The sequence below is a fragment of the Arachis stenosperma genome, chromosome 1, assembly GCF_014773155.1.
Source record: "Arachis stenosperma cultivar V10309 chromosome 1, arast.V10309.gnm1.PFL2, whole genome shotgun sequence".
NCBI classification, from domain to species: Eukaryota; Viridiplantae; Streptophyta; class Magnoliopsida; order Fabales; family Fabaceae; genus Arachis; species Arachis stenosperma.
In genome coordinates, this window is record NC_080377.1 from 29,019,430 (window position 1) to 29,033,508 (window position 14,079).

The 14,079-nt window shown below is 28.5% G+C and overlaps 1 protein-coding gene across 2 annotated transcripts; it reads right to left on the bottom strand.

Moving 5' to 3' along the window:
• Positions 1–7,764: 7,764 nt before the first annotated feature.
• Positions 7,765–13,344, bottom strand: LOC130939769 (transcription factor bHLH25-like). Of its 2 annotated transcripts, none has more exons than XM_057867852.1 (5): positions 13,249–13,344; positions 11,170–11,289; positions 9,982–10,434; positions 8,462–8,818; positions 7,765–8,071 (listed from the first exon to the last, which is right to left on the bottom strand). In XM_057867852.1, exons 1-5 carry the CDS (start codon positions 13,303–13,305, stop codon positions 7,994–7,996), a joined length of 1,065 nt encoding a protein of 354 aa, XP_057723835.1. In that variant the 5' UTR covers positions 13,306–13,344; the 3' UTR covers positions 7,765–7,993. The 2 variants fall into 2 exon arrangements, with proteins under 2 accessions (XP_057723835.1, XP_057723831.1); XM_057867848.1 differs by having other exon boundaries at positions 11,170–11,292.
• Between the last annotated feature and the right edge of the window lie 735 nt (positions 13,345–14,079).

Below are 14,079 nucleotides of genomic sequence, written 5' to 3' on the forward strand. Positions count from 1 at the left end.
CTTGTGGATCAAAGAAAAGGAAAACAAAGAAAATTTGTAATGCAAAAAAATTGTGAAAAATGATACTACATATCTGAATTACATTGTTGACGACACTGAGTATATTTATACACTTGTATATTGACTTAGTCTATCAATTTTTCAATTAATGTAACAGTCTTACCAATTGTAACTCTAACAAACTTAGAAACTGATTTTTAGCTACTGTAACTTATCTATAACTGCATTAGGTAACCTTTTATACGCTTATATTCTTTACATTCCTAATTATTGTGTATAAACTCTCTAAATTCAATTGTAATTTACACACACACACATTCTCCAACAAATATTTGGTCGACATGCATACATTAGTTTAAAGGGTTACTTACACATACTCTAAAATATCATGCATTTACATATATTTTAACTCGTAAGTTACACATATGAAGTTTTTGCATAATCATATGAAGCAAAAGAAAGAAAATCTTCTCAATCAAAGCCAACGGTCTTAAACCTTAAATCATGCAGTGACTACTACAATAAAAGAGAAAATTCTTTCCTCATTGAAGATAAGATGAAGCTATATATGTTTTTTGCCCAAAGAAGGAGCAAGAAATCAGATTAAAAAAAAATACAGCCTTTGCTGCTAGAGTTTCTTCTTTGAGATTGAATGTTGTTCTATTTTCTCTTATGTCTAGATTAAGTTTAATTTAAGAGATAGAAAAGGTAAAGGGAGTTAGATCACACAAAAACTATTATTGATTTTGTTTGAGTATTTGATCCAAAATTGTACTAGGTGAGAGTGTAATTGGTTCTCCTTTTTCTAAGTTGGGTTAGAATTTAAAGTTGCAGTAAGATAGGTGTAGCTTAGATAAGTGAAATAGTGGTGAAGCACTTTGTATTGGTGTTAATCAAACTTTATTATAGTGAAAATTCTATTATAATTTGAGGTGGAAACTAGATGTAGATTTCAGTGGTGGATATTAAACCAGGTATTTTGTTATGTCACTTTCTCTCTCTTTCCCTTATCTACATCATTGAGGGGAGACAAAATGATGCAAAATTTTGCAACACCACAACTTGGTAAGTGCACCGAGTCGTATCAAGTAATATCACAGTGAGTGAGTTATCATTTCCACGAGAATTAAAGGCCTAAGCAACAATGATTAATTAACTATTCTAATTAGACAATCAAGAAACAGAAGAATGAATGAGGAATTATAGAAAACGTGTAAACAAAGGCAATAAAATAGCAAATAGTGAGTGAATGAAGACAATAATAGGAAGTAGTTTTTCAAAAACAGCATCACTTTTCACAAAGTAACCTAAACCAGATTTTTCAAATATACGTTTTTGACTAATTAACATTTTGTCTAGATTGCTGGAACTTTGAAAAAATTGTGTTAAATCACGTTTCAAACCTCTAATAACCTCATGAAATCGTTCATTTTCTTCAATGAGATCAAGTGAAGCATTAACCGATTGTTTGCTTTTAAGTTTTTCAATTTCAGGTTTAAAAATTCTATTTTTTCAACCAAATCAGTAACAATTTTAGTTTCTTTCACTTTCTCTTTGAGAAGATCGTTTTCATCTTTTAAGAAATCAATTTTAATTTTGTATTTATCATAATTTTCTAGAATGTTTCTAACATGTGTAGTTAAGTCATCAATAATTATTAGCAGATCCTCATTAGATAAATTAGAATAATTTACCTCTTCTAGTTGATCTTGACTAGCCATGAGACATGCTTTTGCTTCATGTTTGGACACATTTTCATCATTAAAGTCATTTTCAAGATCCTCCTATGATGCCATTAGAATCTTCTTCTTGTCTTTCTTCATCTTGTCCTCCTTCTTGAGCATAGGACAATCATATTTAAAATGGCCAACCTCCTTGCAATGATGACATATGACCTTGATGAGGTCCCTCTTCTGTTCCTTTGAACTTAAGCATTTACTCGTTCCTTTGCTTTTCATGAGTCTTCTCAACCTCCTAGGAAAAAAAAATACAATTTTGTCAGTGATGATTAGATTTTTGACGGTTTAGAATTTCACTAATAAAATCTCGTTGTAAAGTATAGTCTCTAAACCAACAATAATCCTTTCATACAAAAATTTGTTTGTCACAAATACAAATCCCTAAAATCTATAAACCAAAGTATTTAAACCTCGGGTCGTCTCTTAAAGGACTTGCAGGGTAGTGTTCTTGTTATTGGTTGTTTATTTTGGGGTTTTGAATGAGAAACATGAAAAGTAGATGGTAATGAAATTTTATTAACAAAATGGTCTTGGCAAAGGTTTGATGATCAAGGACCTATATCATTATCACTAGCCACAATTATGATAGTTGTAAGGATTAATCCCACTTAGTCATCCTCTAACAAGTAGCAAAGGAAAGTCAAGTAAGTTATATCAATCCAAGTCCATAAATCCTAGTTCTCACTAATTGAATTAATGAAGGCTAGAGTCAATGGCTATCAACTATCAATCACTTGGACATTAGTAACTCAAGAGTTCCTAAGTTACCTTCCCTAAGCCAAGAACATAAAATTCTACTATAACATCTTCCCAACCATTTCATCAAACACTTGGAAGGTACAAAAGAAAAGTATAGTAAGTCACAACAAGAATGAATTCTAACAACAATTGAATACAAAGAATTAACAACAACAATTAAGAAAATCACAATTATCATGAATTACCTCAAATTGCATTATTGAAAGAAAACAAGAGAACAAAGATAGATCCACAACAAAGTCAAGAATTACAATGATTAAAGTACAAAACTAGAAAGAGGAAGAAGAGAGGAATAAGAATTGATAGAGGAAAAGTAAATCAAAGCATGAATTAAACCTAGATCTAAGAGGAGAGATTAACCTAATCCTAATCCTAATTCTAGAGAGAAGTGAGAGCTTCTCTCTCTAGAAACTACTTCTAAACTAATCCTAATGTGTATGAATCATCTAAACTAAGCTAGAATGGTAGAATGATTAGAATCCCCTTTTTCCCCTTCAATCCTTGGTCCTTTAAAGAGCTTTGGCACCAAAATTGGTTGTAACTGGGCCCCACAGCTTTCCAGAAATTGTTGGGCACATTTTCTGTTTAAAACTCACGTGCGGCCTTCGGCGCAGACGCGCATGGTACGCGTACGCATCCCTGGCCAATATTGCAATGTGCGCGCAAGCGCCCTGTGCGCGTGTGCTTCCTTGGCCGAGGTTACTTCTTTGGCTTTTTATGCTTCTCTCTACTTGCATGCTTCCTTTCTTGCTCCGTTGATCTATGCCTAGCCTATTTTAACCTGAGATTACTAGCAAACACATCAAGGCATCTTATGGAATCAAGGATGAATTGAAATTACCAAATTGAAGGCTTAAAAGCATGTTTTTACATTCAAGCACAAATACGGGAGAGATTACAAAATCATGATAATTCATTGGCTAAATGTGAGAAAAGGTTACCAAAATGCTCTAAATTCAACACAAGATAAACCCTAAAAACGGGGTTTATCAGTCATCTGAAAAACTGTCATTGGAATCGTCTTCCAATGAATCAATATTGTATTTCAAGGCCACTCTTTTTTTCTTGTCACAGTTCATGTGGTGGTTTCATAAGCAAGTAGTTTTCTCTCAACTCATCATCAGTCATTTTATCCAAATTATTACTCTAAAAAAAACAGTTGCGTTTGTTTCTTACTCTTTAGTGAGACTTCTCAGTATTTTTTTCACTAGCATTTGTTCGGTGTGAGTCATCCTCATAGCATCCAAGCTATTTATGATGATTGAAAATCTTTCAAACAGCTCATCGATGGTTTCTCCTTCCTTCATAGTGAACATTTTATATTCCTTTCTTAGCATATCAATCCTTATTTCCTTGACATGTTGAGTTCTTTCATGAGTAACTTGGACTTTATCCCAAATTCCTTTTGATGTTTTACATTTTGAGACCTTCCGAAATTCTTCAAAGCTAACTACGCAATCCATCATGTTGATTTCCTTGGCGTTTAGCTCTATATTTTTTGTATATTCATCGTTCCATTTGGATTCTTCTTTAGAAGTGACAACTCCTTCAGCACTTGTGATTGTTGGGACTTGTGGACCATCCATAACAAATTTTTATATGTTGTAATAAACGGATTGCATAAATATCCATATTCTCTCATTCTAGTAAGTGTAGTTTTGACATTAAAGAAAGGAGGTCTATTGTTGGAATGACCCTCATTTTGCCTCATATCGAATAAAAACAGAAATAGAGATGAGAAGAGTAAATGACATAGCCATGTATCCTGATTCAACTATCATGTACAATGTGGCTTACATCTAGTCTCCACCACAACTGTGATGAAATTTTCATTATCTTTTTCAAAGATTTATAAACATCAATTTCCAATGAATCAACCAAACCCTATAAGCGAGAAACCAAACTTCTAACCAAGCTTGATTTGGCTAGGTTTACTCCCTAGATTTTTAACCATAAGTACTCACCCAACTTAACAAGAGAAACCTCTCAGGTTCATGAATACAAAATACAAACGATAACATAAGAGTTTGACATAATTTTATGTTTTTCTCCAAGATTACTCTCTTTACTTTTACTCTCAATGACTTTTTTCTAACATCTCACATATTTATTTTTTCATTGATTTAAACAAAGAAAGATAAAACTAAAGAATAAAAAGTTTAATGTTGAACCATGAAGGAGAAGAAGGTGTAGCTCGAAAGCTATGAAGATCCGAACAGTATCCTCACTCTCCTTTCTTCAATTTCTGACCGTTTACCCTTTTATACAGGAGTAAAGCTTCCAAAACTTAAGCTCGGTTAAACACCTTTGACTTTGTTCTTCTTTCCCATAAATCAAATCAAAGATATAGAGAAGAGATGGGATAATAGCAGTGATTTCATGGATAAGAGAGTTGGCTTAGATTCTTACCTAACTTTTTCTCTTTCTTTTTTTTTCTCTTGACTTCCAAGATCTGAACCATTGATCTATTCTTTAATTCTAAGTTTCAATTGTGACTTTTGATTTATAATAAATAAAGATAACCTCTATTTTCTTCTTCTTACCCAAAAATGTGCAACAGGAAGATGGTAGCTACAACAAGCTAGAGTGATTGCACAAAGATGGTAACTCATCTTTGATTCTTCTGCATCAAATCATATTTGATTTTTCCTTTAGCTCCAACTTTTGACTTTTTCTTCTCTTTTCTTTTCGATACTAAGAATTGGTGATATACTTTTTTCATATTGCTTGAACCCAATCTGAAAATACTTTTTTATTTGTGAAACTTCTTTTCATCCTTGATTTAAGGTTAGTCACATGGGTTATGATTAGAAGAGAGAAGTGAGTGCTTGATTACAGGCTAGAGAAGAGAATAAGTGCTAGCTCTTACAATTGGATCTCTATATTTTTCGCACAATAACCACACACATTACAAAAATTTTTGAATTTTTAACCCAACTAATTAATAACGTTTTGTCGTCATCAAATTATTATTGTTTTTCTTTAAACTCAACAGTAATCAAACTTTGATTATAGTAAAAATTTTATTGTAATTTTTGTTAAACTCAATATAAAGTCTCAGTACTGTAGACCACACCAAAATATATTGTTGTATCATTCTTTCTCTTTTTTCTTTTTCTACACTATTGAGACAAGACAAAACTTAAAATAATTTCTTGAGTTGTAAGTACTACATAATAATCTATTTTATAAATTATCAAAAATGATTCCTTGATTCAACCCTCTCAAATTATTTAAAAATTTTCAATTGCCATCCAAGTTTTAGGTTCAAGGGGTAAGTTTAATAACTTGGAATAAGCAATCTATAACAATTAACGTTACAATATAAACTCTCATAAAAGGATAATTCAATAATAGACCATATTTCAATAATACTTAGCCAGTATAAGCTACTCTTTTTTTGGCAGCACTTAGTTATCAACGTATTTTATAAATTGACTTCAAGAAAAAAATTAAAATTTTTCTTGATAAAGAAAAATCATACGTACTTTTGAAATTTAAAATTAGGTTACAAAAATATGATGAATTTAAATTTAGATTAAACGATAGAACGTGACAGAAATCTTGTTGCATTTTTCACACAATTTATATAATGAAATTAAACTGGACTAACACCTTTTGAGTTCTTGACAAGCATTTGCAAAGAACATTACACCGTGTTCTACTTAAAAGAATTATTAAATTAAAGGAAAAGTATAGAAACTAACAACATTTTTGAATAATGTTTGAATAATGTGAATTAATAGGGTTAAAAGAGTAAATTGATCTTAAATTTAATTAGTATCATTAAATTAGGGTGTAGTGTGATTGGTGATTATTCATATTGTTCAAGATATTCATTGTTTCTCTAACATTTCCCTAAATTAAATACTAGTGTTAAAGTAAATAGTTAGGTATATAAATAGGTGTAAAATTTAAATATTATTGTTTTTTTTTTCATTGTATTTTCTATCAATTATGCATCATTTTTTGAATAGTTTTCTAGAGATGAAAGGCGAGGATATTTATAGCAAGAAAATAACATAATGCATTATTATAACATTATTATATCATTAAAATTAAAAGAAAATTTGATGTATCACTAATAGACAATAAAATAAAAAATAATAATAACAATATTCGTAACTCTACATACACCTAATTTTATGAGGAGTGCTACACATACAAGTCATTTGGTTTACAAGTCATACAAGTTGAAAGAAACTTAACAAAAAGTACGCTGGCCCATATATGATTTCTATGGCGTGCTCCGCGTTCCTCCTTCTCCTCCTCCTCTTCCTTCTTCTTCTCCTTCTTGTTCTCCTACTCTTTTTTTTCTTCTTCCATAAAAACGAATTTCTTGTCAAATTTGTTCGATCTCCTTCGTGCGTTCTCTCTTTGCCTTTTCATTCGTTGTTTTATCTGCGTTTATCATTGGTATTCTTGCTTCGTTTTTTTTTCGATTTTCATGATTTCTGAAATCAAGCTTTGAAATCGTTTTGAAGATAGTGAAACTTTAGAAATACACCCAAACGATTACAAAAATACACCCAACCGATTACAGAAATACACACAAAAGGTTACAGAAATATACCCAAACGGTTACAGTAATTCACCCAAACGATTATAGAAATACACCCAAAGGATTTAAAAAATACACCCAAAGTTCGTTGAAGTACACCTTATGCATAATTCAGAATTCTTTTTCTTTCTCCTCCTCATTTTCTGCTGCTTCTTCTTCTTCATTTTCTTATTTCATATTCTCATAATTCTTTTTGGGAGAAAAAAATCAAACAAAGAAGAAAAAAATATATAATATTGCAAAATCAAAAGAAGAACGAGGACAAACACGACGATGAAGATGAAACACTTCAAAAACGAAGAAGAAGAGGAGGAATGAAGAAAGAAAAAGAAGAAAAAATAAATGACTTGTATAACTTGTATAGAAAAACGCTTGTATGTGGAGAATTCCTCTAATTTTATTTACTTTTAACATGGACTTGTTTTAAATGGAGGTGTAGTATTCTTTGTATTTCTGGTCACATTTACTACATGATACATGTCGCATTTTTTTGCACAGTTTTCAAACATCACATTTTTATAATAATTTTTAAAATTAAATTTTTTTATTGTTGTCATTAATTTTTTATTTTCCTTTTATTCAGGTGAAAATACACTAATAAAACGTGTGTACTAGCTAAATTTGTTAGCTAATATAAATAGAATTTGTTGGCCTACTGAACATTGCTTATTCCTCAAATAATAATATCATAATGGAAGAATCTCTAGTAACATATTTATTTTGTCGAATTTGCTTTTATGTTATAAGTTTTCAAATAATTAAATCATATATTATCCCAAAAACACTCAAGGAAAACCATATTTACAAAATCATATGTTGGTTTCAAAACCAATGTCTAGTCTAATTACACACTTAGAAGAATTATTTAACTAAAGAACCCATTTCATCAGTGAGTTTTTCTTGCAAGGTAGGGCACATGTCACTCGCATTGTGACTATGACATGAGTTTCAAAGTAGCCGTGCGTAGGTTCTTGACAAGTTCTTTAAGGGTCAAGTTGTAACCTTCGCCCGCCTGCAATACAGCATTAATCAAATACGATTAAACATCATCCTGAATTGACAATTTCCATACTTAAAAACTAAACCACCACATTAATAGGTTAGGCCAAACTAGCATACTTTATTTATTCAACCTAGCTAGGTATAAACCAAATCATTGAAATTAATAATTATTAATTTAAAATACATATATATTAAAATATAAAAAATATATTAAAAAATTAAACAATACATATAATATATATAAATATTTAGTATTAATTTTAGTGTACACATAATATTTTATTATTTTTACTTTTTATATGCCTCATATATCCTTTAAAAGCACTCTTCATTATAGATTAAGGTGAAGATCCTCTTCATGAAGTGCAAAACGAAGAAAAAGGGTAATAGAAGATTTGACCTGAACAATGATGGTTATGTCAAGAATGGAATCTCCAAATGATAAGACACTGCTATTAAGAAGCATCAATTGAAGGCTTTGAATCTCAGACAATATTCTGACCAAAATGCCCTCTTCCTTCCAGCAGTGGATTCGAAGCAACACTTGTTGCCCCCACTCTCTTGCTTCAACCTGTGGAAGACTACCATCAATGGTCTCTTCTTCGCATAATGAGGAGAACACAGCAGCACCATGACCATGGAGTTGTTCTGCTTTTTTCGCCTTTGTTTTCTTGGATTCTTCTTCGAGCACTGCCAAACGCTCTTTCAGCTCTTTCACATACCTGATAGAGTCCCCCAACACAGAAGCCTTGTCCATCTGTGTCAATGAGTGAACATATTCATTAGGATCAGTTTGGTTTTGATGGGATACAATAAGACACGGTACTGAAAATAAAATAAATAATAAAAATATTTAGTATTATTTCTAGTGGTCAATAATTATGTTAAAAATATAATTATTAATGTTATTTTTTTTTATTAGTTGAAATTTTTTGGATGATGGTTTTATAACATAGTAGTAAAACTTAGCTTTATATTGAAAAAGTCTAAAGATCCATCTTTGATGAGTATTAAAATTTAGATAAAAGAAAAAAAAAATGTTTAAGAATGTCTGGTCTATACAAAAAAAATTAAGCAAACTCAAAATAAATTCTTGTTTAAAGAAGAATATTAGAAATATAACAATTAATATTATTTATTTCTATTACTTTAAGCTTCTGCAACGAGTGATTTCATAATAAATTATTTCAATAATTATAAAAAAATATTTCAAATATTTTTATATATAATCATTTAGGTGTAAAAGATCTTAGTTGACAATACTTTTAATAAAAATGTATTGTCAATAACAGGTTATTTTTATAATTAAGTGGCTATTGAAGTGTACTTTTAAAAAAATTATATTGACGAAGTTATTGATTGTTAAAGACATTAGATATTTTTTTTTATTATAATTAAGCAGCTATTAAAAATATTATTTAAAAGTTATCTTTTTCAACATCTATCTATTTAGGTAAAAGATGAATTGTCTCTCGACAATGTTAAAATGATTAATCAATCTCTAGCTATTAAAATTTTTAGTTAAATCAGACTTTATAATTGATTATCAAATAGTTATTGCTCGATGTTAGTTATGATATTCATATAAAATTAGTTTGAGAAACAATTTTGTTAAACAACCAACAACGATCTAACTAATAAAAAGTCAGTAAACATTTTTATACTATACTCTATATTAAATAATTATCATTATTAATTAGTAATTATTTAAATTTCTTTTTAAAATATAAAATTAATGATTATTAATAATAATTATTTAAAATTTGCTGGTTAGGAGTTATTTATCTATACTTTTTTCTTGAAAAACAATCTCGCTAAAAAATTTCTAAATTAGGAACTAATTAATCTGAAGATTTTGAATGTGAAGGATTAAAGTTTGCATGGAATAAATGTTAGGGGGGTAAATTAAAATTAGTGTACCTTCTTGAGGCCAGGAACAAGGGCTGCAAGAGCAATGAAACTCTGACTGATCTTCTCTCTTCTCTTTCTCTCAGCTATGATATGATCGTGAGCATGAGATGGTGACCTCTTACCAAGTGTTGAGGTACTCTTTGCTTCCACATTTTGTGTATTCAAGGAATCACTCTTTTTATTATTATTATTTGGAGTTTCAACTGAGTCTTGTCTTTGGTTTAAGGTGTTTTTCAACTCATAAAATTCTGTCGTATTATTGGGTGGAGACGATGATAACGAGTCTGAGTTATCAAAGGACAGAATCTGAGACCTTAAGGATAAAATTGAAGATGATGAAGAAAGTTTCGGTGAAAAGGTTTCATCGTTGATGCTTCCTAGCATCTCTTCAAAACTGGTAATTTCATCGGTGCAAGAATTGCTTAGCTCTTTGGATTTGCATTCCACAAATAAAGATTGGTCCTGCCGTTGAATGTGATGGTGATCATAACAGAAAATTAAAAAAGTTGTTAATAATAATAAAAAATTAAATAATATTACAAAATCAGTATAATTTATTATTTTTGTCGGCAGTTATTAATAATATTTAAAATTATTGTCAAAAAATATATTATTAAATTATTAAACTAAAAATAATAAACTACTAAATAAAAATGGCGGCTAATAATATAAAATAAAATTGTAACCTTTGTATTTTGTTTTAAAAAAGTAATCATAATATATTACCATTAATTCGTCACTCCATATATATAAATATATATTGAAAAATAATAGATGCTTTAATGAAGTTGAATAAAAATATTTTTTGGATGAGCTATATTTATTATGACCAAATAATGAAAACATGACATATTTTTGTCAATTTTTTTTTTGTTCAACCGAAAATAGTTGAATTTGAAATAACTCAACCATCTAGTTTCTTATAAATAAAATAAAATTGTTAATACTGATCAAGGATGTTTTTCTTCTCATCATTATTAACTGTTTTTATTTTATTTTACTTTTAAAAAACCAGATTGACAAACAATAAAATCGTTAAATAATATGATTGATCCTATAGTTAATTATTTTATTAATAATATGTAGAACAACAGGTGTGTGTATATATATATATGATTGATCCTATAATAATTTTCAGTTTCTATGGAATATTTTTGCAGGAAAAAATTGAGTAACTAATAAATAATTAATTAATACCTGTAGTGCAGACTTCCCTTGAAGATCCTCACTTGCTATTAACTCATGTGAAAGAAAATCTTCCTCATCGACTAGATCAAAATCAACGTCCGGGAAGAAATTGTAGTCTTCATCAATTTCCTGCTAAAGTTTAACAAATTAAATCAGATACATAGCACTATGAGTAATTGTTAAATTATATATATATATATATATATATATATATATTTGTTAAACTTTAAAGAAATTGTAATACTTTACTATCTGTCCAAATTCGCTGACTTTTGAGTAATTGTTAAAGTGTTTTAGTTTCTGGACTACTATTAATTAATATATATAAACCGAGTATGAGTTTTTAGCTAGTGCTATATTATTATCAATAATGTAGCTAGTATCACATCAATAGTTTTGTAAACTTAAAAAAAAATAAAAAATGTTTACTAAAACTTGAATCATCACAAATTAATCATTTAGCGAATGTACGAAACCAATTCTTTTAATGTATTTCGCAACCACTCCAAAATATTTATATTAGTCAATTTTTAGTTAATTACTTGTATATATATGTTATTTCAACTGACCACTTTTTCTTAACATTTAAAATTTAATATACAAATTATAGTTAAATACATGTTGCATGCATTAAGTCCTGAATGTATCTAAAATGTGAAATTAACTCTCATTGTTATAAAAAAACAATGGAAATATTTTGTAATTTCAAGTATAAAAAATTTGTAACTTCTTTTATGAAAAAAAAACTAAAGTGGGATTTGAGAAAAAAAATATAAAATTCACATCTTTATTACTTTATAAATATCGCAGAACTATTTAGACCAAACAAAACTTAAACTATGAAATAGAGTTATGTACATGAATATTGTATCTATCACGCTCTCTCATATATAGAAAAGTTCTTTGTGAACTTGAAGCATGAATTTGCAATGTTTTCAATTTTTGTTTCATATTATATGAGCTAAATTTCAAACATTTTTGTAATAGAAATTTTGGTAATATTAAAAAAGTATTTATCTTAAAAATTTTGATGATGTTACACTTATAAACATTTTTGTAGGCAAGTCCTACCACCACTTTGACATAAGTCTAACAAAAAAAAAAAAAAACGCACGCATGCATTAGCGCTTCTCTTTTTTCACACTAATTTAGCACAGAAATTTTTTTTCGAGAGCATAGAAACTTATAACAGATAAATTTTTATACATAGCATAGAAATTTTTATATATATAAAACTTTTACACATACATAGCACATAAATTTTTGCTACGAATATATTTTGTTAGTTGAGTGAGTTAATTATGGTCTTTTAAGTTTTTTCTACTGCTATTCATTAAACTTTTTTTGCTATGCATCAAAACTTCTTGTGTTATATATGCACCAAAATTTTTGTGATATATGCATTTTGTTATTTAGGTATCAATGTTTTAGACATGTAGTTCTTAAAAAATTTTTGTATTGTGCACTAAATTTTCTATACTACATATCGAAATTTTTGTACTATGTGTATATATTTTGTTGATTAAATATTAACGTTCTAGACATATAATCTTTTAAATATTTGTGTTGTGCATTAAAATTTTTTGTATTGTAAATCAAAATTTTTGTACTTTAATTTTTTAATATATATAAGAAAAAAAAGAATATAATAATAATAATAATAATAATAATAATAATAATAATAATAATAATAAAAAAAAAGGAAGATGAAAAGACAAAAAAAAATAAAAAAATTAAATAAAAAAAAGAAAAAAATTGTTATTGAAGTTGACGATATTGTTAAAAAATAAGAATAAAAAATAATAAAAGGACGACTACTATAACGATGACCATTTTAAAAAAAAACGTGCATATCTAAATTAATTGAAATTTAGTCGACAAATTACTTGTCCACGTAGTTTTATTGTAAAACTTTATATTACTAAACAAAACATATTAGTAACTTATTATAATAATTTAAATAATTAAATAAAAATACATAAACAATTACACATTTCACTCGGTATATTAGGATTTGTTTGATAATATTAAGCTATCTAAATATCACAACACGTAAAACATCAAAATTAGATGAGTTTAGTTTCGTACCAATTCAGATAACCAGCTGGCAGCTGATGTGTCCATTTGTGTGTTCGATTTCTCCATAAGATCCTAGCTACAAATGGAGAAATATTGCATACAACATATTATGTCGTTCCTATATGTTTTGTGAAGAATCGGAGTTCTTTATATATAGTGGGATTGCCATTTTTTAGATCATTTAATTAATTAATTTCCTCCTCTAACATTAGCCACAGACCCTACATGCCAAAAACATAGAAATCGATAATATTAAAAAAAGGCACGTCAGGACAAGCTAGTTTCTAGCTACCTTAGTAGCTTGTCTTTATTGCTATAAATGACGATTCATGCATAATGCATGGAGTTTACTTAATTAATTAGTATTATAAAAATAAAATTAACAAAACTGCATGGTGGCGAAAGACGTATAGTATGACGACAAACAAGAAATTTCATATTGTTATGTGCTATCTCAATGGGCCTTTTAAATGTTTAAAATAAATGAGATATTACTATCATATTATTTTAAAGTAATTTTTATTACAAATTTGTTTTCTTTTAATTTATGTAAACAATCATAGAGTGTTAGGTATCACGTTTTGTAAATAATATTTTACAACAATTTTACAGGAAATATTTAAAAAGCTATAACCTACTAAATTATTACAGTTACAAAGTTTTGTGCTTACTAATATTTTTAAAGCTGCAATAACTTAGCATGAGCATATATGGTAATACTAAAACGTAACAACCATGTGATGATTTAGTTTAAAAGTTCCTAATACCCTTATGCTAGCACAACAATTAGTGGGAAGAACACCCAATACCAACTAACTAGAGGTGTACTAATTGGCCGGA

Bases quoted from the DNA above. Each gene is read 5' to 3' on its own strand.
- LOC130939769 (XM_057867848.1), bottom strand. From the start codon at position 13,305: ATGGAGAAATCGAACACACAAATGGACACATCAGCTGCCAGCTGGTTA. The intron at 11,293-13,248 runs GTACGAAACTAA...GTTAAACTTTAG, and splicing joins CCAGCTGGTTATCTGAATTG to CAGGAAATTGATGAAGACTA. The intron at 10,435-11,169 runs GTATTAATTAAT...ATTCAACGGCAG, and splicing joins AAGGGAAGTCTGCACTACAG to GACCAATCTTTATTTGTGGA.